The sequence below is a fragment of the Molothrus ater genome, chromosome 14 (genome assembly GCF_012460135.2).
Source record: "Molothrus ater isolate BHLD 08-10-18 breed brown headed cowbird chromosome 14, BPBGC_Mater_1.1, whole genome shotgun sequence".
In the NCBI taxonomy this organism is placed as follows: domain Eukaryota; kingdom Metazoa; phylum Chordata; class Aves; order Passeriformes; family Icteridae; genus Molothrus; species Molothrus ater.
The window spans coordinates 4,085,143-4,108,553 of NC_050491.2; the positions used below are offsets into that span (position 1 = coordinate 4,085,143).

The 23,411-nt window shown below is 52.0% G+C and overlaps 2 protein-coding genes across 2 annotated transcripts; both read left to right on the forward strand.

Moving 5' to 3' along the window:
* Positions 1-161: 161 nt before the first annotated feature.
* On the forward strand, positions 162-12,882 carry PRPS1 (phosphoribosyl pyrophosphate synthetase 1). Its single transcript, XM_036402148.2, has 8 exons — positions 162-215; positions 749-964; positions 3,171-3,354; positions 3,702-3,800; positions 5,507-5,631; positions 7,368-7,541; positions 8,344-8,503; positions 10,804-12,882. Exons 1-8 carry the CDS (start codon positions 208-210, stop codon positions 10,894-10,896), a joined length of 1,059 nt encoding a protein of 352 aa, XP_036258041.1. The 5' UTR covers positions 162-207; the 3' UTR covers positions 10,897-12,882.
* Positions 12,883-17,452: 4,570 nt separating this feature from the next.
* LOC118698911 (thymosin beta-15A homolog) lies at positions 17,453-18,947 on the forward strand. The gene is made up of 3 exons (XM_036402469.1): positions 17,453-17,579; positions 17,897-18,001; positions 18,446-18,947. The coding sequence occupies exons 2-3, from the start codon at positions 17,902-17,904 to the stop codon at positions 18,481-18,483; spliced, it is 138 nt and encodes a 45-aa protein (XP_036258362.1). The 5' UTR covers positions 17,453-17,579; positions 17,897-17,901; the 3' UTR covers positions 18,484-18,947.
* Positions 18,948-23,411: the final 4,464 nt, after the last annotated feature.

Consider the following 23,411-nt stretch of genomic DNA (forward strand, 5'->3'; position numbering starts at 1 on the left):
GCGGGCTGCAGCCCTGACCCAAAATCAGCACAGCCCTTGAAGGGCAGGGCCGGCACCCTGTCGCGGGGCTCGGAGGTGCCGCAGCGGGCCCGGTGCCACCCGGTGTCAGCCGGTACCGCCTCACACGCGGCCCGCCGGGTGACGCCAGCTCCGCGCAGCGCCGCGCAGGGCGGCGGGGACGGACGCGGCGGGCGCGGGCAGGCCGGCATGCTGAGGTAACGGTGGCGGCGGCGCGGCGGGGCCCCGCTGGCGGCGGACGGGCGGCGGTGGCGGGGCGGGGGCGGCGGGCGCGGCGCCGTGAGGCAGCAGCGGGACCATGGCCCGGAGCCTTCCCCCGGCACGGGGGGCGCCATCATGGCCGCCGGGGGGGCGGCTGCACCCGCGCGGACACATGGGGCAGGGCCGGCCGCGCGCTCGGCCCGCCGCCGCTCTGGCCAATCGCAGCGCAGGTTGCCACATAGCGACCAACCGCAGGCCGCCTCCTGCCCTAGGCCCCGCCCCCAGCTGGAGGCCGCGCGCACCGCTCCTCGCCCTCAAGGGGAAGGAGACGCGTCAAGCCACGCCCACTACGGCCGCGCCGTTTAGCGGAACCCCGCCCCCTGCGGCGGTACAGCCAATGGGAAGCGATTGGGGGCGTGTCCTCTGGGCGGAGAGGCTATAAAGGGTCGGCGCGGTAGGCGGGAAAGGGTAAGATGGCGGCGTAGAGGCGACTGGTGTGACCTGTACCCACTGTGCCGCGTCCTCGCAGGAGGCGGGCGGGTCCCCGCGCGGCAGCCGCGGGCGCTGCGTGGCGGAGCGACGAGGAGGAGGAGAAAAAGGGCGCCGGTGCCGCAGCCGCCGCCATGCCTAACATCAAGATCTTCAGCGGTAGCTCGCACCAGGACTTGTCCCAGAAGATCGCCGACCGCTTGGGCCTGGAGCTGGGCAAGGTGGTCACCAAGAAGTTCAGCAACCAGGAGACATGGTGAGGCGGGGCGGGGCGTGGCCGCACTACAGCTCCCGGCAGGCCTCGCGGCGCTGCGGTGCTGGGTACCGCGCGGCCGGCGCGTGGAGAATGATGGGGGTTGTAGTTTGAGGGCCGTGCGGTGGGGCCCGGCTGCAGAACTGAGCTCGGAGACCTCCCCAGAGCGCTCCCGCCGGACCCCTGCTGCCCCGCAGCCCTCGGGTGCATCGTGCACGTCTCCCCGGGCACAGCCGGGTCTCGGTGCGGGACGAGGCCGGGCTGCGGTGCACCCCGGGAGCCGTGCGGCCCGGGCCGTGCCTCCAGCGGCCCCCGCCTCACGGCGCGGGCCCCACGCGGGCTCCCCCCCGCCGCCTTTGGGGCTTCCAGCGCCCCTTTTGGGGCTCCATCAGCACCCGAGGCCGCGCGGGGCTCCTGAGCCTGCAGCGTTTGTATGACCTGGCCGCTGTGGCCACTGTTGGAGCGGTGCAATTCGCCACCCGGACCTTGTCCTCTCCACCCCGAAGCCGCGACCTGATGGGACGGCGCAACTCGGAGTTACACCTACACTGATCAGGCTTTTTCATGCTTAAATCTAAACTCTGATGACTTGAGGCTTGATAATTTTGTGTTTAGCATGTAGCTGGTGCCTTTAAACTTCGCTGAGGAGCTTCAGAGTCTTAGAAAGTATCGCTAGAATTCTTAAGGAGAGAGAGGAGGCTCACACCTCCGTGCATCCCACGGTGCATTTGCAGTCACGCAGTCTGCTTCCCTCCAGCTTTGAAACCTCATGTTCCCCTTGTTTTATGTAGCTATGCTTTAAAAATCTTGCTGCCATCCTACGTAAAGCTAAAAAGGAGGTTTTAACTTGTTCAGAGCTCCTTAAGCTTGCTTTAGAAAATACACTAACTATGTATACACCAAAGAGTATAATATAAAGAACTTGATTGTTCCAACCCACTCCTTCTGGAAACAGATTTTTTTTCCCCAAAAAAAATTCAGGATGTACATGTGACGTACAGTATTATGTTTCTCTTGCCATGGATATCGATTGTGAAACCTCAGAGGTAGTACAGAGTTGTAGAGGAGTTTTAAAAAGTTCTGTTTGATTTACAGCCCTTGCACTGTTCTCATTGTTCTTTATTAATTGCTCTTACCCATCTAGCTGGCTGGCCAGCAGGTTCCCATGTCAGCAGGTAATGTGACTTGAAGACTTGAAATACATCTTATTTACCCAATAAACTGACAGCAGGTGCTTTCCCAAAAGAGTAAGACTGTTTCAACAGAATAATTCATAGACTTTTTTGTACCATAGATATCTTAAATCACCCTAATATTGAAGATGACACTTTGATGCTAACTGCTGATAATCAGACAGTTCCCCAGCAGAGTTCTCATTGACAGAAGCTCTCCATGGGAGATGGATGCATCCTGTAAGTCAGGGGGCAGTAAAGATGACAGCAGCTCGCTGATGGATATTGAGCAGTAAGATATAAATAGATAACAGTCATCAAAAAAAGTTTGAAGAAGAGATCAGAAAGGTCAGGGAAGAAAATATTAGAATTAGAGCTCTACCCTGAGGGGCTCTATAGCTGAAGTGGTTTCTTTCCCACTCTTTCTGGTGCAGGTGTCTCCATACATGCACTGGAGCTGGCATTTTGCTGCTGGCAAACAGGACCTTTGGCTTGTGTTCAGGCCCTTCATCAGCAGGGATTAGTGTGCACTGCATCCAGGAGAAAATTAACCCCAGAAGCCTTTCCAGAGTGAAAGGCTGGAGTGCTCCTCTGCTGGAGCCCCAGAATGGCTGTTATGAGTCTCAATCTGATAATTGGCTGCAGTGTTGCTTTGGTAGCAGTTTGACCCCACTCTGGCTGGTGGCTGGCCACGGTCCTTGCTCCTTTGTGCACTGCTGCTTTTAGAGGTGGCTGTGCTTGTGATTCCAGGGGAACAAGGCCTGCTCTGGGGTGTTTACATACTCAGCTTGTGTTGAGATCAAGAGTACAGGCTGAGTGCTTTTAGCCTTACTGGCTAGACCATTAAATCTGATGAGAGAGAGCTGTAAAATAGCCACTGAGCAAATAAACAGCAGTGTTCCTGTTCAACAGCCTTGATTATATGGCACTGTCACCCACAGAACCTTGGGGATGCAGGGCCTTGGTTACTCTGCAGGCACAGGTAATGGCTGTGCTTTAATTTGTGTTTGGCTCCAACTTTCTTCTGATGTTTCCAGCGTGGAAATAGGTGAGAGTGTTCGTGGGGAGGATGTCTACATTGTGCAGAGTGGCTGTGGGGAAATCAATGACAATCTGATGGAGCTCCTCATCATGATAAATGCCTGCAAGATTGCCTCAGCCAGCAGAGTCACAGCTGTCATCCCCTGCTTCCCTTACGCCCGGCAGGACAAAAAGGACAAGGTAAGGGATGTGGTAAAGGTTTCTGCAAGGAAGTTAAAGGCACAGCTTGAATGTCCTGACTGCTGGAGAGGATTTAAATGAAGTTTTGTCACCTCCTCTGAATATCCAACCTCTGTTCAGTTTGTTAAACTTTGAGACACTAGACTGCAAAATGATATTTTCATAAAGATCTCGTTCTTCTTGAAAATATACTAAAGTCTAATCGCTAGCTGATGAGAAGATGCAATGTTAATGAGTGCTCCTTTTAGTAACTGCTTGTGAATCACTGCCTGGAAGCAGAAGGCTGACATCTTGATGAAGGAGTTGAACTTGTCTTATACTGTCTTTTTTTTTTTCTCCTGTACCAGAGTCGAGCTCCAATCTCTGCCAAGTTGGTTGCAAACATGCTGTCTGTGGCAGGTGCAGATCACATCATCACCATGGACCTGCATGCATCTCAGATTCAGGTAGGAGCAAAAATCAGGAAGGGACTTAACCAGTTCCAGTCTGAGCCTCTTGGCTGCTTTGCAAGCTTTCCAGTCATCTGCTTTTTGGAGATACTGCAGTGATCAAGACTTGGGAATTTGGGACTGGATGGCGAAGTGGGTAACAGGTTAACCTGTAAATGAAAGTACAGTTGTTCTTCATCAGACTGAGTCTAGTGTAAATGAGCTAGTAAATGATCACTACAGCTTTGTTGCCACACACTGACACTGTTTGTTCTTCACTAGACCTTGGAGGAATGGGAGATGGAGAGAGTGTCTTTAAATTCTGAGCAGTATTTCTGATACTTAGTGTGTTGTCTTGGAGAGGTGAGCAGTTAGTTCTGCCCTCAGGTGTCCTGGCACAGCTGCATTTGTGGGTTTGGTTGACCAGGACAGTGATCTGATAGCCTGCCTCTGGCAAAGATGGGCAATCCCATTTGTATCCATTTCTGGCAAAGATGGGCAATCCCATTTGTATCCAGTCAGTGCCACCCTCCCACACAGGCTGGCCTTGGTTCTCTCCCAAGCTGGTAGTGAATTGCAAATCATTCATAGGCTTTGTTGGCTTATGAACAAAATATCTCACAGAGCAACTAAAGTCTTGATTTGGGCTATGTAAGAAAGCTGGCAGGAGTATTTTCCAGGGAGAGGAGAGGCTGCAAGCTCAGGTTGATTTTGTTTTTCTCTCTCTTGAGCAAGTGCTCAAGACCAAGAAACCAACTCAGTGCCACAGAGAGGGGTGTGGCAGAGGGAAGGATGTCTGTTGTATTGCTGCATAGGGTAAGGTAGCTACTGCCTGCTGAAGTAAGTGGGCTGGCTGTTGTTTTAACACTTGGAAGTGCAGTCATTCACACTTCAGTATGATTTTCCCAGAAATACTGTCTCAGATGAAAAAAAATCTGTAGGGGCACAGCTGAGAAGGCTCTCAGAAAGAGCATGAAATAACTGAGCCCAAGGGGGTCCCTCTTCCTACAGGGCTTGGAATTGGTGTGACTGAAAGGGCTGACCTTGCACCAGCAGCAGTGATGGGATTTCATGGGATAATTTGTGCACATGTGCTTCCAGCATCTGGCTGGTTTCAGCCTGGTTCCTGTAGCTGCTGTGTTGCTGAGCACAGAAGGAATGATAGTGAGAAGGGTCTGTTACCCTGTACCTTGAGGCATTCCTCAGGAGCAGCTGCCCCTCACTCTCCTGCCTGTTTACTCCAGGGTTAAATTCTGGTATTTTGTGACCTATGAGATTTGGAGAAGTCTGCAGGGTCACTGTAAAGTTATGGAACCAGCTGCATTACTTTAAAGACAGATGTTCCTCAAGCCTGTTTTGTAGATGTGAACAGTTTGGGTAATGAGCTTTAAAGACTGACTGTAAACAGGCAGCCAGCTGCTCTGGAAATGAGTGCATTTGCTGCAGGCTTTCTGCAGCCCCCAGGACAGAACTAGTTTCATTTTGTGGAGGTGTTAAATATAAAGTGTTATTTATGCTGCTGAGCTATTTCTGGCTCTGAAGACTTCTTACATTACTATTCTGTGTATCCCAAAGACTACTGCCCTTACATCAAGGGAAGTAAAAAGGAAAGCTGAAGGCTGTGAAAAGGTGATGCTTGCATGCCTGATGATATAGAAAGCTTCCTACAGCTGTTTCTGGAATGGGCCTTTCAGCTACATCTGTTCCTGTTGTCTTCCTTGCAGGGTTTTTTTGACATCCCTGTTGATAATTTATATGCTGAGCCTGCTGTACTGAAATGGATCAAAGAGAATATTCCAGAGTGGAAGAACTGCACCATTGTTTCACCAGATGCTGGTGGAGCCAAGAGGTGAGCTGTCAGACAGGTAGCTTGAGATGCTGCTTCTGTGTCTACTTCAATTCCTAAGAATCCTTGAGACTCTATTTTTAAAACATGTTCCTTCTTTCAGTCTGCCTTCTCTCAGGCAGTCTGGGACAGCTGGTGAACAGTGGTCAGATAACTCTTCCTAGGGAATGTTTAGAAGGTTTCTTGGGCTACATGGAGCATTTAATAGCTTCTGGAATCACAGCTGCATAGGTAGGAATTGCACAACAGCTACCTCCCTTGGAGTAAACCAATTTGTACAAGGGTGTTTATGCCAACTGAAGGAGGAAATAGTGTAGCTTACACCCCTATGCCAAGGCAAGCTTAATGCTGATGATTAATGATACATTTTTATCCAGGCTGCTTTCTTTGCAGAATTAAACTTAGTCTCTTGAGGTATTTTCTTACTTTATTACCCTGGATTTGAATATCTAGCTGTGATTTAGGCCTGCTGCCTCTCTTCATCTTCCCTGAGAACGAGGAAGATAGATGGTTCCTTTCCAAAAAGCAGCAGCATATGCTATAGCACATTTCTATTTTGATAGCCTTACAATCTCCCATCTCCTGCAGACAAACATGCCAGTTTGTGGGCAGCCCAGAATGTTCTCAGAGGCTTTTTAGGAGAAATAGGCTGTTCCTTGATGCTTCTGTCTGAGGGCTACATGTGAACAGTAGAGGGACACAGATGTATTCTTTAATCCAGGGCTGTCACACCAAAATGTTGGTGGGTGCTGATGTGATTCACATGCCTCAGAATGTTTGAAGTGAGATGTTACAGGCAGCCAAGAGACACAGTGGAGGTCACTGTATGTCTTCTGTAGCTCTGCTGTGGTCCATGGATTGGGCAAGACCTCCTGTACATTCAGCTATTTCTGTAGCTTGTTGCATAACACAGTATATGAAGTGCCAAACCAGCCAGATATAATCTGACTCTTGAAAAAATCTGCTCAAAAGCCTCTTATAATGAAATGTGTCGATCTTGGCTGGTGCAGTATTTTATGGAGATATGCAAAGCCAAATACTTCAGTTTAGCTTAACAGTCTTGTGTAGGACCACCAGGATGTTAAGTCCCATCTAAGATGGGGCTAAGAGTCTACTTACCTCAAGTGAAGAGTTTCTTGGGAGCATGTGTGTTTTACTCCTTCCACGCTTAATGCTTTTAACCTCTTTACTATTTGTCAGTATCAATATATAAAGTTAAGATCCCTCTAGTAAGGTTGTTCTGCAGTCACTTTAATGGGAATAAATGTTAGGTGGTGTATTTGAATCTCCTGGATGTGTAATCCTGCCACAATCTGTGCCAGTGCTTGTGTGCATGATGATTGAGTGCTTACAGGAGTGACAGTAAAGCCCTGTCATAGCACAACTTAAGCCTTTCCCGTGTAGTGTTACAATGATGACAACTTTCCAAGTGTTTGGATTGCTTCAAGTTTGCTGACCTTGCTGATTAAGATTTGTTTTCAGCTTAAATGCAAATTAGTTTACAGTGGTCATGATGAAAGATGAGATCTGTTTGCAGTCACTGAGAGAGATTAGATCAGAGGTTGCAGTTTAGCTGCTCAAAGGGAAAAGAAGGTGGCAGAGTGCCTTCTATTAATTGCTTGGGAGCAGTAGCAGATGTGGTGACAGCTCCTCTTAGTGCAGTGTGTTTGATATTGAGAGAGCTTTGCCCGAAGCTGCTGTGTGAGTTAAGTGTTGTTTGGGAACTGTTCTCTCCTCAGAGTGACCTCCATTGCAGATCGCTTGAACGTGGACTTTGCCCTCATCCACAAGGAGCGCAAGAAGGCCAACGAGGTCGATCGCATGGTGCTGGTGGGGGACGTCAAGGACAGAGTGGCCATCCTGGTGGATGACATGGCAGACACGTGTGGCACCATCTGCCACGCTGCAGACAAGTGAGTGGGGCTGGCTGCTGCCCTCCTAACCCAGGAACCTGCTCTTGAGGAGCACCGTGTAATGGGTTAAGCAGATTATTTGTATGACAAGTTTCACAAGGCTCGTGCAGTTTCTTGATTATTCATGTCATACAAATTAAGGAAAAAAACCCAGTAAAAGTTCTTGCAGTCGGCTCATGCAGTTTCTTTATTATTGGTGTCATATAAAATAAGGAAAAAGACCCAGTAAAAGTTCTTGCAGTGGAAATAGTAGAAGACCATAATGTCTTTTTATTTCCCTGCATTGAAAATGGACCATCACTGACCAGGCCAGGTAGAACTAAGTGTTGTCTGGTCCATCAGCTGGTTTTGTATTAGAAATAAGCTCTTCAGACTTTGATATCATTCATGCCTTTTACTCTAGAAGCAGCAACATATTAACTGTAAAATACAGTATTAAAAATTAGCACAGTATTTCATATTGTATTAAATAAAGTATTAAAGTATTAGCACAGTATTAAATATCTGCTACCTTGTGTAAGCAAAAATTACAGAAGGTCATTTGTATGATCTGTTCCAGCTATTCCAGAGCTAAGAACAAAGGGTTTTTTTCCAGTGTGTGCTTTGCCTGTAGTGAATTTCATGGTACTTGTAAAACTGTTTTGTTTTTTTTTCCCAAGTCAGTAGAGTAGGGGAATCAAAAGTAACCTGTTCCCTAGGCACATGGTGCTGTCTCCAGTCATGCTTACCATGTGCCCTGCTCTTATGTCAGCTTAATACTTGCTGAGAATTACTCATCCTTGTCCTTTACTCCCCCTTGCAGGCTTGTGTCAGCTGGAGCCACCAAAGTTTATGCCATCTTAACTCATGGGATCTTTTCTGGGCCAGCAATCTCCCGCATTAACAATGCCTGTTTTGAGGCAGTTGTAGTCACAAACACAATACCCCAGGAGGACAAGATGAAGCAGTGCCCTAAAATCCAGGTGAGCATCTATTTTCTGTCACTCCTGGAGCGTGGTAGTCTTGTCTGGTCACCTGTTGGAGGTGAAAATCCCACAATACTGTGTAGTGCTGACAGTGGTTCTGTTGGTACTGCCTTCAGTGTTGCCTAGTTCTCTTGGCCCTGTTGCTGTGGGGTAACAGACATGTTACACTGATATAAAGCAGCTTCTGTTGCAGCTCATTTCAAACAGTTCATAAAGGATCTTTTTTTTACAGGGCTTGTTTTACCTAGATCAGGTGTCTGATTTAATGGGGCCACGATGTAGGCAAGTAGTTGGATGTGTGCCCTTTGGAGGAGTGATGTTCTGATGTGCAGTGCTGAAACAGAGGTAGACAGGAGCTTCTGATGTTGGTGCTGACAGCTTTGTTGTGTATCTGTCACTTTATGCTCAGCCTTTGCCATCCATGTGAAAACTAAAAGCTGATAATGAGCCCCAGAATCTGCTGTTCAGCCAGTTCTCAATCCACCCATCCAGTATACACTTCTTGGGTTTTGCCTGTGAGGATTTCATGACAGACAGTGTCAGCAGCCTTGCTGAAGTTGACAATATCCACTGTTCTCCCCTCACCCATCCAGGTAGTTGCTTCCTCATAGGTGATCAGGTTGGTGAAGCATGATTTGCCTTGGTGAATCCATGCTGACTATTCCTGATCATGTTCTTGTCAGCCATGTGCACAGAGATGGCCTCCAGAATGAAGTGCTCTGTCACCTGCCCAGGGATTGATGTGAGGCTGACTGGCCAGTAGTTCTGGGTTATATTTGCTTTCTTCCAGTCCTCAGGCACCTCTGCTGATCTGCAGGACCTTTCAGAGCTGATCATGAGTGCCTGGCTGTGATGTCTCCCAGATCTCTCAGTACTCATGAATGTATCCCATCAGGGCCCATGGACTTGTGGATATCAAGTCTGCCCCAGTGTCCTCTAACCCACTCCTCCCTAAGGAAGAGTCTTCCTTCCAGCATACCCAGGTCTCCTGCTTGTCAGTGCAGACTGATGCAAAGAAGGTGCTCACTAACTGCTCTCTGTGCATCCTCTGTCACCAGGGTACCCCTTACCTTTAGGAACTGACACACATTATTCTGAGGCTTTTCCAAATACATCAATAACAAAAGGAAAACATTCTTCTTGTCCCTGATGCCCTTTGCCACATTTAATTCCAGATGGGCCTTGGCTTCACAGCACCAACATCTGGGACACAAGCATTTGCAGAAGTTCTGGCACTACTCACACTCAGCCAGTGCTGTGGTGTGGGTGTAGAGGTTTCCCCACTGCTGGGCTGCTGGTGAGAGGGCAGCTGAACTGGTTGAAGCTCCAGTCATTTTTAAGCTGCTTTTGGAAATATGTTATAAGCTGATTGCAAGCTGCCGTTGGGTTGCAATTCTTTCAGCACTAACTTCTGAATTATACTCCTGCAGCCTCTAAAACATTTTCTGGTGCTTCACCTTGTTTTCAGGCTCCACACAGCAGCTGGTGTAGGCAAAATGTTAAACTGGCAGCCTCTGTGTAAGTAGCTGTTGCCAAGATGCAGTGGAGCAGTATTCCAGGCTCTCCTTTAATACCTCACATTTACACACTGGTGTCTGATGTTGAGGAGCACAGAGCTAAAGGATTTGTCACAAGTCTCAGGCTTTACTCTGCAGCTTGTTCATTTTTTCTTCCCTTCAGAAACAAACTATCTCGAAGATGAAAAATATTAAATACAATTTTCACTTGGTTTCCTTAATGCACCATGAATATAGTGATTTTTACTAGACTACATATATTGAAATGCTTTAGCTGTGGGGATTCAGAGCTGGGATTTGGCTGAGACTCAGCTTTCCCTCCTGCTACCTTTCTGACCCCACCAGATGGAGCCAGCACAGCACCCAGGAGCTGAGCTGCAGCACAGCAGCTTCATCTCTCAGACTGCTGGCAGCAGTGGTAAAACCTCTTGGCTCAAGGGAAGTGATTTCATCTTGATTTAGACTGCCCTAGCTTCTCTGCACAAAGTGAATAAGTGAGTCCTGTGGTAAACAGATTGAACCTAGGGAGTCTGAGCAAAGCAAGGCAACAGTAGAATGTAACTGACAGACCAAGTAGAATATTTGTAGTGCTATTTGTGGGATATCTTCAGGCTTAGATGTAATTAAATCCTAATCCTGTGTAGAAGTAATTTCTCTGCATCTGGCATGCTAAAATGTGGGTGATGAGTTTATTCTTTAGGTTGTCCCTGACTTCCCAGCAGTTCTTTCAGGCTTGATGCCTTTTCTCAATGGCACTGATGCATCTTTCTTCCCTTCCAGGTGATTGACATCTCCATGATCCTTGCAGAGGCCATCAGGAGGACTCATAATGGGGAATCTGTTTCCTACCTATTCAGCCACGTCCCTTTATAACAACAGATGTCAGCTGCTGCTTGTATGGCTTTTTTTTTTAAAACCAAAAGTTGTTCAGCTTGTTGTAAAGTTCAGTAGAAGACTCTGCTTGTTCCAGTGCAGTTCTCCACATCTCCTGCTTAAGTCAGGCTTACTGGCTCTGTTCCCAACACTGGGAGGCTGGAGGGGAAAGCTCATGTTTATAACAGCCAACTCCACCAGCACCCCCGTGCATGGAGCTGGTCAGTAGCACTGACTCAATTCTGCAGGTCTGTGGAGAGCAGGACTGACACATGGCTAATTGCCACAATTATTTTGAGGGGGGGAGGGAGAGGGTTTGTCTGTGGGCAGGGTTAGATGATCTGGCATGTGCATCCTAAATTGTTTGGGAAGTAGAGCTCCCTAGGACATGTTGATCTGGATCTACAGCAAGAGCCCAAGAGACTGCTGGCTGTCTTACCACTCTGTACCTGACAGAGCCCTTGGAGAGTGGTGGGGAAGGCTTGTGTCTTGGCCAAGCTTGACCCTTGTGAAGCCCTGGGAGACACCATGGGAGTGGTTCTGCTACAGCTTCCTCCCATAAAAGGAGATCAGTGTAGCTTGCAAACTTGAATTCTTCTTAATTGTTGATGAAATTAAATGCCCTTTAGTGCACTACACAGCAAAGTGAGGGTGAGAGCAGAGTCTGTGCAGTGCTGTACTAGCTTAGTGGGGAAGGTGCATCCTGGACAAGTGTTCTTTTCCAAAAGCTCTGACATAGAGAACTTGTGGTGGTTGTGTGCTTTGGTTTCTAGTGCAGGCTAAAACCAGCTTCTCAATTTCTCAGCTTCCTGTTAGCCTTGCTAGCTAACTAGAGCTCTGCTGTCATGTGCTGCAGCTGCACCTTGACCTGCTGTGCAACCCCCAACACTTTTTTTACCAGTACAGTAGTAACAGAGCCTCTGTCCAACAGCAGCAAGGTTGTTGCATCTAGCAAGTGCCTGCTCAGATGCTGGGGTGACCTGAAACACAACAGCTTTGTGTCCAGCTGGCTCAGCCTCTCACTCAATGCCTGTTACAGTCCTGCTATCCTGGAAGTTACTGAGACATTGTCCTGCTCACTGTCTGCCTTTCCTTGAAAGCCTTGCTTCTTGCAAAATACCTTAAGCCAAGGAGCACTGCAGGTTGCAGGACAACAGAACCTGAAGAAGCCCTTGGAGTAGGTCTGATGCTTCCCAGGAGTGTTCATGGCAATGGGTTGAAGAGGCTGGTGATACATAATACTGGGAGAACCATAGATTTAACACCAATCTGACAGGCCACAAAGTGCCTGAAAGAAAAATACCAAAACTAGAGCTGGCTGAGGCTCTTGGATGTAATAAGTATCATCTGAAACTTGAATACTTTGAAAATGTACCAGACAATCGTAAGGTAAACTGCTAAGTCTCTCTTGAACTCTTAAGGTTTATAGACCAAACTGTTTTATTCTGGTTTTCTTTTGTTTTGTTTTTTTTGTTTGTTTTTTTTTTAATAAGCACTCCTTTTTTATTTGTTTTTGAGCTGGAGGAAGGGAAAAAGGGAAAAGAAGGAACTTGAAAATACTTTCTACAGTAACCAGCATGGCTTTGAGAGGCTGGGGGCTGGGGTATAAGTGGAACTAACTGAAAGATGTGGTTAAAATCTAGGGAAGTACTTCTTTAGTTGTGCCTTTTACTGAAGACTTCTCTCCCTTCCTAAACTCCTGTCCTGTGGCAACATTAACACTTCTATTAGTGTAGAGCTTTTCTTTTTGTATAAGAATTGGTGTTTGTCTGGAAACTGTGCATCTCTTGCTTCTTTGCTTTGCATCCTGCACTGAGCTCTCCTGAGAGTCTGTGATCCCACCTGTATGGGAGCCCCTGCTGCCATCCTGCTGCTGCTCTGAGAGCCAAAGGCCAGGACATCAGAGCAGTGCTGGGAGGATTTTCAGCAGCATTTGTGTTTAAAGTTAAGACCTGATGAAGGAATTAAACTTTTATTTAAAAACCACGGCCTCTGCTTGTAAATACTTCCAAAAATCTTAAGTGACATGAATCTTCTGAATTGTGTCATTTCAAGGGTAGATCATGAAGTACTTTTACTTAGAAGGGACCTTGGAAGGTCATCTGGTTTAACCCTTGTGCATGTGGACATCTGTGAGGTTCAGCTTGGCTCTGCTCATATTGCATGGAAGGAAAAGCATAAGACCAAGCACTGAGTAATTCCTTTTGTCAGTGTTTGATGTCCTGGACTTAATTGTTAGAGGTGGTAGTGCAGCTTCTCTAGTACTGTTCAATTATGTATCTGAGCAGATTCGTACACATAATGTTCAGGTAGGAGAAGCCTGAATATTTTAACAAGTACAAATGAAGAATTTGTAAGTGTCTCGCACAAAGCTGATGATCAGAGACAGTAGGATTATGTCCTGAGGAGCACTCGTTCTGACTAAACCCTGACCCTTTCTCATTGTGTGTTGCAGATGGGAAAGTATGAAGTCAGAAGGATGAGGTGGCAGGTCTGGTGAAAGGCCTTGGCATTACAAATAGACCTCCAGGCCTAGACTGAACCGTGGCCCCAGGCAAACCTTTGCTGAGGATCACAATTTTTGTCCATCTGTTAAAATGTCTTGCAGTACTGGCCAGTGAATAAGTGAAAAAAATTGGTTTTTTCCCCCAAATAGCAGGGTGGGTGCTGTGGGTCATGTCAGGATTGTGTAGCAGATTTCACCTTCCTTTGATAAAAAAACAGAACAGAGCTTTACAGCCATTTCTATACAGGGGACCATTGCTATTAGTGAGTATATAATGTTTTCTTAGTTACTATAATAAAACCAGGGGTTTGAGCTGGGAGAGGGCACAGACTTAATGTGCTGTATGACATTGTAGCTCTTACAAAGGACGGGAGATACCTCCTTGGGAGAGTTCTCCTACCTGTGTAAAGTTACACTGCTCTGAAGCCTTCAGATCAGAAAGGATGGAGACTTCACCAAAGTCTAAAGGTGAGCTGTGGGGTGTCTTAGGCTTTCCTCACAGCTGTCTGAGTTACTACTGTACAACACAAGTCATTTCCCAGGAGAAAATCTCAACTGAGTCATTTGCTGTGCTCCTGCAATTGGAGGTTGGGAGGAGCCAGGGTAGGGCTCCAGCAGCTCCCTCTGCCACAGGCACAGCCAGAGTGTGGCTGCAGCTGTGAGGATGCTGGTATTGGTGGTGGTGGCCATCTCATGCCTGCCTGCTGTTAATTCACCAGAACAAGGAACACATCAATCACTAGTCCTGTATCAGCCTCACCCACCTGCCTGGGTACCTGAAACTAATGCACAGTAGGGGAGCTGAGCTTGCCAGGTGTGCCTTGCAGGTAGCAGGATGTGTCCACCGTTAAAAGCACAATGAGACAAGCCTCAAAGTAATTTGCTGGCACCTCCCTCCTGCCTTACCGATGTAAGGAGGTCTCCTGGAGTCAGTGTTTCCGTGATCTAAAGAAAACAGCACCTTGTCTTGCTGCTGTTGGGCAAGGGCAAAATGGTGTTAGCAAGCCCTTTTGTGAACTGCAGCAATATCCACAGGAGCAATGAGCCCTCCTGTAAGACACAACAGCCCCAGTATGCTGCTGCCTTCCCCAGTGTGCTGCTCCTGCCCTGATGGATGTGAAGGGTTGTGGCAGAAGGCTGGGGTGAAAATGGGAGAAAGTGCTGTCACCCTGTGGAGTGGCTCAGCCTGGCAGCTGTCACGGTGCTGCCCTGCAGGCAGATGGGTCAAGAGGCTGAGAAAAACCTCTGATCTGAGAAAACCTGCCTCCTTCCTGTAGAGGAGAATAAGGCATTCCTGGAAATGGTTCCCGGGGAGGCTGTATCAGCCTGGCAGCCTTGTTCTGTGCAAGATTTAAAACCCATCTAAAATGGCTGGCAGTCAGTCTGTGCTATTTCAGATCAGGGCTGTTTCTGCTTTCTCCCTATCTGTTGATGTCTCAGTTCTTTTGGTATAAATTATTGAAAGCAGAAATGCCAAAAGACGTAAGAAAGAAGCTGGTTGTGCTGTTATGGGAGGCTTTGCTAATTTGTCGGGGAAAAGCTCTTGCTGGGATATAAGCTCCTTTCTTGTTCTTTGTGCAAGATGGGTTTTAGCAGCTCCCCAGCAGCAGCCCCACCTCTCCCCTGCTGGCAGTGCACAGGCTTGGCTTTAAAGCTGCTCTGGCCGTGGTTTCTACGAGTGTGGTGGTGCCTGTGTGGCTTGAGGAAGGGGGAGCTCCCCTTCCCCTGCCTGCGTGGCCATGGTGGTGGCTTTGTCCCCAGACAAAGACCCGGGGGTTCCAAAGTGCTACAGCATCAGGAGCTGCAACACATTGCCCAGGGGCTGTGCCTTGCCAGCTGGGTGCAGCTGATCTGCTGGGGGGCTGGTGAGCAGGTTTTTGGGTGCAGCTGGTGCTGTGCACAGGCAGGGTGGGGTTCAGGTTCTTTTGCACTCGCTGCCTGCCAGGGACAAAAGCTACGTCAGACTGCAGCATCCACGAAGGAGAAGCATGTGGAGAACAGGCAAGCAAAGGGGGAAGGTGAGCACAGCCAGAGAGCAAACACATGGTAAAACACTTGTCTGACTATTTGCACGAAGGCAAAAAGCTTTTCCTGCGTTCATTTTGAAACTGAATGGATGTTTTGGTTCTCACTGGCTGTGCAGGAAAGATGAGCCTTTTCTCACTGGGGCCGGGCTGTGTGATGCAGGCTCTGCAGGGTGGGTTTGAAGGATGCTCACGGAGGCAGCCCTGCCTGGGGCTGCACCACCAAATCAGAGCTGCTCTGGGAGCAGCCTGGCCTGGAGCTGTGCCTGCAGCCTCTCCTTCCCCCTCCAGGCACAGGAACGGGAGGCTGCTTCTCATCCAGACTCCTCTTGGAGGAGCAACCTGGCCTTAGATCTTGGCCTTTGCCTTTTCAGCGTTTGCCAACTCTTGGTGCTTCTTGAGTTCAGAGCCCGTGTTCTGGCAGGAGTGAGAAGGTGCCTCGGGGTTTGCGGCACAGGGCCACCTCCGGCCGTGACCTGCTGTCGCTGGATAGCACCGGTCCCTCCTGCCAAGAAGGCAGTCGTCTTGCTAAAGAACACAAAGCAAGTGTTCCCTCCGGATTGCTGGGGATTTTCTCTGCAAAATCTCCAATAAGCCCTGAGCAAAACCCAGAGGTTGGCAGGCCAGGAGGAGGTGGAGGTGAGAGCTGCTGCAGCACAGCTGCTACCCCTTGGTGCTCAGTAACAGGTTTCTGTTCACCATGGCACCAAGACCTCTGCAGAAAGGTGATGCAAGCCTCATCTGCAGTCAGGATAATTTTTCTTTTGCCTCCTCCCCTTCCCCTCATTCTCTTCAGCAGCTACAGGACCTTCCTGGCCCTCTACCCCCTGTCTATCCTGGTGGCCAGCATGCAAATGCCCCCCAGACTGCCACTGTCCTTCCTGCTGGGATCAGGCTGCCTGCACTGCCCCTTGGCTTTTTTCCACCAAAGGTGTTTCTTCCACTTGCACACCAGCCCTTTTGCAGTTTGGGCTGCTCCCCAGGCTTGCTGCTGCCAAGCAAGAGCCTGTGAATATGGTCAGCTTCTTGTCCACCCATGCTGCTTCTTTAGTGACCAGACCTCCCCAGGAAGTGCTGTGGCCAGAGGCAGTGTAGACATGAGCTGAACAGTGGCCAACCATCTCTCACAGGTGTGAGAACGGGTGCTGGCTTTAGCCCAAAGCTTGCTTTATTCAAGTTCTGCTTCAGCAGTGGGAGCATCCCTGGACACACACATGGGGCCACAGCTGCCTCCCGTGCTGTGGAGCACCTGCTTCTGCCGAGGGGGGTTGGGGCTGGGACAGTGGCTTTGGAGCCATTTGGTCACATAGGGACCAACCTCCTGCCCCTCACACCTGGCACCCAGGTGCGTGTCGAGGCTGGGACAGCGGCTTTGGAGCCATTTTGTCACAAAGGGACCAACCTCCTGCCCCTCACACCTGGCACCCAGGTGCGTGTGCGCACGGGAGGGGCAGTGGGAGCCATGCCCATGTGTGGGGGTAGCAGGAGCTGTGTCCACGCGTGGAGGGGGCTGTGTGGCCTCTGTTCCGTGTGTGCTGTGAGGGCTGTGTGACCCCTGCTCCGTGTGTGCTGTGAGGGCTGTGTGGCCTCTGTTCCGTGGGTGTTGTGAGGGCTGTGTGGCCCCTGTTCCGTGTGTGCTGAGGGCTGTGTGGCCCCTGTTCCGTGTGTGCTGAGGGCTGTGTGGCCTCTGTTCCGTGTGTGCTGTGAGGGCTGTGTGGCATCTGCTCCGTGTGTGCTGTGAGGGTGCGTGGCCTCTGTTCCGCGTGTGCCGTGAGGGTGCGTGGCCTCTGTTCCGCGTGTGCTGTGAGGGTGCGTGGCCCCTGTCCCCGGTGAGCCCTCACTCGGTGTCTCTTCCCTCGCTGTCCCCTCCCTGCCCGTGTCCCTCGGGCCCCTCACGCTCGGTCCCGCTCGGTCCCGCTCGCGCCCCCGTCGCGCGCCACGCGGGAGCGGCCGCCCCCTGGCGGGCCACGCGCTTCCCGGCGGGCGGGCAGCCAATGGGCGCGCGGGCTGGGCGGCGGCCGGGGTATAAAAGGCTCCGCCCCGCGCGGTGGGCGCTCCACACTCACCTGGACGCGCAAGGAGCGGGATCGGGCTCGGTACCGGCACGAACCGCACATCGCATCCAGCGCACACCGCGCCCTACAGCGCCGCAGGTACGGGCCGGGCCGCGCAGGGGGGGCTCCGCGCAGCGCTGCTGCCAGCAGGGACTCGCCGAGGCGCCTCGGGGCGGGGGCTGAGGGCGCGGCGGGTCCCGGGGGGCCATGGCTGCCTGCTGCGGGGAGGGCTCCCCGCCGTGTGCGGGCACCGGGGGCCGCCCCGCTCGGCTGCCCGGGCCCGGCGAGCGGCGCGGTGCCCGGGGCGGCGGCGCGCCCCGCCCTGCGCTATTGTCCGTGGCGGGGGCCGGGGGGGGCCGGGGCCGCCTTTGTCTTCCCGTCCCCATCCTCGGCTGACTGCGGCGGGGGTCTCGCAGGCAAAATGTGCGACAAACCAGACCTGTCGGAGGTGGAGAAATTCGACAAGAAGAAGCTGAAGAAAACCAACACGGAGGAGAAGAACACGCTGCCCTCCAAGGAGAGTGAGTGCGGGGGGCTGGCGGGGCGGGAGGCGCGACCGGCGGGGCAGAGCCCTCGGGGGCCGCTCTCACCGCCGAGGGGGACAGGGGCGGTTTGGGGCGGCGGGGCTCTGGCCCGGGGAAAGCCACGGGCAGAGGTGTGTGCAGCCCGGGGCAGCGGGCACGGGCACTCGGGGAGGGCTGTGGTGCCAAACTGATCCCTCAGGGCATCACTTTGCTGCGGACAGACGCAGACAGGTGCCCGACGTGCAGCCACGCACACGTGTGGCTTGTCATCTTCTAACTTGACTGTTCAACCACCCCACTTGGGATCAAACCACAAAACTGGCCACCAGGGCCTGAATGAATCCTCCGAAACCTTCTTGAAACCTTCTCCAGTTCGTGCTCCCACAAAAAAAAAAAAAAAAAGGCACTATTAGAGACTAATGGGCCTCTATTCTCTTGCAGCTATTGAGCAGGAGAAGGAATGTGTGAAGTCTTCCTAGAGAGAGATTGCCTGGCAGGAAGAGCGACTACTCAATTATTTTGCTTTGAAATGAATCATGTGGGTTTTTTTAAATTTACATCACGTACATGTATAGAAAACAGCTGTATCACCTAACACACTGTCCCACTTTGCTGGCAGCTTTGGCAGGTGGGGGGACAAAGCGTGGTCCTCTCAGTCCATCAGTAGCCTGACCCGATGCCATCTCTGCTGCTTCAGCTGCCTCCTGTGACAGCACTGATCTTGCTCTTATGCAGTGGGGAGATGAGCAAGGGCTGTGGAGGCTTCTGGGCATGGACCCCTTCTGCCTGGTGGAGTGGGGAACCTTTCTGGCCTCACCTCCAGCCTGGGTCTGTCTTGCATATTCTTCACTGACAGTGTTCTGTAGCCTCACTCACAGTTTTTTTGTCTTCCTTGGGGGGAAAATGAGAAGTTTATTATAAAATAAAAAATTGTAATGATCTACCTATGGCTCATGGCTTCTTTCCTGACAAAGGTTCTGGCTTGTAGTGTGGCTTGCCCTGTGGAGGGTGGGGAGGTGTGCCTGGTGCTGCAGCAGTGCTGGTTGTTCAGTGTTGCTCAGAGGGCAGTGTGGGATGGTTCCCTGCAGGGTGAATCCAGCTTGGTGCTTGCTTGGGGATCAGTTCCTGGGGGAACTGGGAGCATTGCTGGCATGATCATGGCCACTGTACTCCACAACCTTGGTGGTTTCTTGGTGCATCTAACAGCAGAGGCTAACCTGGGTCTTGCTGCCCATGTGAGGGCTGAGCCTTCTGCCTTGGAAAACTTGGTGTGCCCTGCCTAAAATCTTGTGGAGCTGGGCTGGTCCCTTGTCAGCGTGGCTGGAGGGGCTGGCCTGGGTCCTGCTGGTGTGGTGGCCAGGCCAGCTCTGCCCACCCAGTTCTTGGAGCACAGTTCTCCCATCACTGCATGGCGCTGCCCTTCTGCTCCCCTTGAGCCAACCTCCACCCCTACCCCTGACTGAAGATGATTTTTGCAGCCCTGTAAGGATGGGTTTGAATGCAGTAAATCCCTTGGGTACTCTCTGGGCTGATCCCAGCCCTGCCTTGCAGGGGTGGAGATCCCTGGGTCCTGCAGTTGGCCACCAGCTCAGTGTGGGTGAGCTCTGACAGTGCCTCCAGGTTTATGCTGAGGCTTCCTGGCTACTGCTAGGAGTTCCTCACCTCCACCTGGCCTGCAGGGTCACTGACCACACCAGCCCACTTACAGAGGAGGTGGAGGCAGACTAGCCAAAACTTGCCAGCTGACAGCTCTGGTCAGTGTTCCTAACGAGCCTGGTCAGCTGGGGACAAACACAGGGCTGTTGTGCCTGTCTGGACATGGTGCCTATCTATCTGCCTCCACCCACACTGCCTGCCAAGGACTGCAAATAACACTACCACTGCCTCCACCCCTTAAAAAGCAGAATTGAAAGAGCTGCAGGTAAGAGATTGGTGTTTGTGCGCTGTCGGGGCAGCGTGTGGGGTTTTCCATGGGGTGAGGGCAGAGGCCAGCAATGCAGAGGCCCAGCTAGGGCTGCTGCTCTGTTGGGCTGAGCACTGGGAAGGATAACTGTGCCTCTTCAGCACCCTGATGTCCCCAGGACAGAACCCTATCCTGGACATGGGAATGTTTTCCCAGTGCCAACAGCCTGGGTGGTTTGTCAGGGTGACAATGTGTCCCTGCTCAGGGGTGGTTTTTCTTATGGAGTAGAGGCAGGCAGGTAAAGCCAGCCTGAACCCTTTCCCCATCCCTGAGAGCCAGAGGCTGAGTTGAACCAAGTGAAGATTTGGGACAGAAACACAAAGTGGCAGGGCTGATCTCCCTTCCTCAGTTCTGCTTTTGGGGATAGGGAGGTCTCAGTGGCTGCCCAGAGCACCTTGGCTGCTGCTGACACCGCCCTGGTGCCTCTCCCCGTGACATGCTGCAACGGGCCCCTCTGCAGGCATGGAAAAGCACCAGGGTACTTATCTCTCCCTGAGTCACATGGACGTCTGCAAGGCCACAGCAGGAGTGTCCCCTCCCTGGCACTGCTGTGCTTACAATAACTTCCCCCTCAGCCTGTGCTGTGCACACAGGCAGCAGAGCCTGCCAGGGGTGCTGGGCACCCCAGTCCCACAGAGCCAGCTGGTTTGCCAGCCAGGGCCAGGGCTGTGGGTTGCTCCACATGGCAAGGTGGCTGGTGCCAGGAGCTGGCAGTGCTCCAGCATTGACCCTGAGTCTGTGGAAGCAGCCCATGACACCCCCATGAACCCTGGAGAGCTGTAGAGGTGTTGATGCATCTGGGTTTGGGTTGCTTTTTCATTGCAGCCAACCCCAGCATGTAGCATTACAGATTTAGACATGGGGCTGTGCATGCTGGCACAGCCAGGTCAGTGCCCCAAGGAAGTCACCCCAGGGGCTGGTAGTCCCAGCCTGGACCCAGGGACATCAGCTGGAGCTGGGAGCAGCTCCCCAGCAAACACACCTCTGTGTGTCTTATGGCCAATGTCTTGTGTTCACCTAAAGTGAGGGCAGTCCAGGCACTTTTCCCAACCACATCCCTGCCAGAATGGTGCACTGAACACATTGCCTAAATGCCCTGTCCTCAAGAGGGTAAAGAGGACATTTGGCTATTTGGCTAACTGGTGTCCAAAATGTCCCTGTTGCCAGCAGAATGTGAGCCAGTAAGGGGAGAACCATTACGGAAAAGCCTTTACATCAGCACTTTCCCTCCCTATCCCAGACCTTCACCTTTTCACCCTGGCACACATGGGCCCACAGCTGCCAATGCTGTGGGAGGCCAGGACACCTGCCAGACTGATGTCCCCTAGAAATGTGGTGGCTTGAGCAGCATGGACTGCCCCAGCAGGCACCCACACACAGAGGGTGACATCCCAGGAGCTGAGCCTTCCTGGCAGGGCTCTGTGACCCTTCCCTTGCTGGGCACCAGGTGAGTTCCTCATGTCAGCCCCTCTTGGCAATGCCAGGAGAATATAATCCATGCCTCTCCCATCCAGGGCCCATCCTGCTGCTTTGGGGCAGTTTCCTCCCACGCTCCATGAGATGTGAGTGAGCTGTGGCCTCACTGCAGAGGAGGGAGGAGAAGGCTGAGTCACCATCAGGAGGAATTTGGGCAAATACCTGGTGACCAGCAGCATGAGGTGAATTCAGATCAGGGCTTGTGGCTGGGTGTCTGTCCCTGCCACTGCTCCATCCCCTCTGAGTCCAGCAGGAGAGGATTTTGCCCAACACACACTTGTGGAGGATCACAACCCCATCTCTGGCAGGAGGTGCCTGAGTCAGCCTGTGCATTGCCCTGTACTGGGCTGCCCTGTGCCCCATGGCTCCCTGCCAGTCTGTGGCACCTTCCTCATGTCCCACAGCACCATACTGGTTTGTGGCACAACTCACCCAGGGCAAGGGAGGCTTTTGCACTCTGGCAGCCAGGGTTTTCCCTTTGTCACTTGCTGTCTGGCAGTTCCCAGAACTGCAGCAGAAAGTGATGAGAGCCAAGATCAGTCAGTGATCAAAGCCTAAGGCAGCTCCTGGATGGCAGGAAATTGCCAACCTCAACTTGAACTGCAGATGGGCCAAGCAAACCTCCTTTAGCAGGTATGTGTTTGGCACCAGAGCAAACAGGATAAGGTGAAGCCAGGCTGCACAAACAGGTGAATGCTGCAGCTCCCCAAGGGGTGGATCCTGCCCACCCCCACCTCCCTGTTCCCTGCATCCCTGGGGAAAACATGTCACCACCTCTGTGTCACTTGGGTTGGCCTTTTCCTGCCAGGTCTCTGCTGCCTGCACAGACACATTGCCAAGCACAGAGCTCAAACCTCCCCATAGTGGCTGAGGCTGAGAGGGGAACAAGGGGCAGCAAGTATGAGCTGCCAGGAGAAACCTCTGCTGGGACTGCTTGGGGAGGATCTGTGCATGGGGATAGTTAAAGAGGAAAGCACATGGCTATAAAAGAGAATGGCAGAAGAGAAGGAGCAATAGTGGGAGAAAGTGTTGTGTGGGCTAGTGACCATAGTCCTTTGGCAAAGGAGTTGAGAGTAGGCTACCATGGTGTGCGAGAGTTGTGTGTGATGGGGCACTCGGTGACACGGCAAGGATGGACAGACAAGCTGTCCCCATCCTGTGGTGGGGAGGAGCTCTGTGCTGAAGAGCTCCTATGGCCATGGGGAGGGAAAGCCACTGTCCCTCGGCACCCACAAAGGCACCCACACAGCAAGCCAGAAACCCTTGGACACCTGTACTGGCAAACTGGCCTGTGGGCTGCACACACTCAGCACAACCCAACACCTTCCCCAGCAGTGCAGAAGTTATTGCTGCTCTTGAAATAATGCCCTGGAGGTCAGATTTACCAGCAGGAGCTTACTCATCCCCTGCCAAGGAGGGCTCAGCATGAGCAGTGATGAACGGGGAGCACGCAGAGCTTCCTGCTCAGGACCAGGCTGCGGCCAGCCCCTGGCTCTGGCCAAAGCCGGGAGTTCACCAGCCGCACGCTGTCCCGCATTTGCCGGGGCCGGGGCGGCCCGAGGCGCAGGTGGCAGCAGCCGGGCCGCGTGCCTCGGCCGGGCGACAGGCGCTGCTGGCGCCGGGGATGCCGAGCCCTTCGGGGGCTCCTGACCGCGGCCGGAGCTCGGTGCTCGCTCCTGGCCCCCTCGGCCGCATTCTGCAGATTCCCGCGGGCCGGAGGGGCCGTGCCGGGGCTGCGGCAGCGTGTGCTCCTGCGGGAACGCGGCTCCGGCGGCTGCGGCACCGCCCGCACTTGCGCCCCAGCCGGGCAGCTGACGGAGCAGAGGAGCGCTTTATTTTAGGAAGCAGCTGGCTCACACAGGAGACATTGTTTATCATCTTTCTCGCCTCTGGTGTTTTATTACAAAGGATTATGGCATGAAAAGCCATTTTGTTCCCCTGTTCGCAATGCATAGCCCCCTCTCCGTG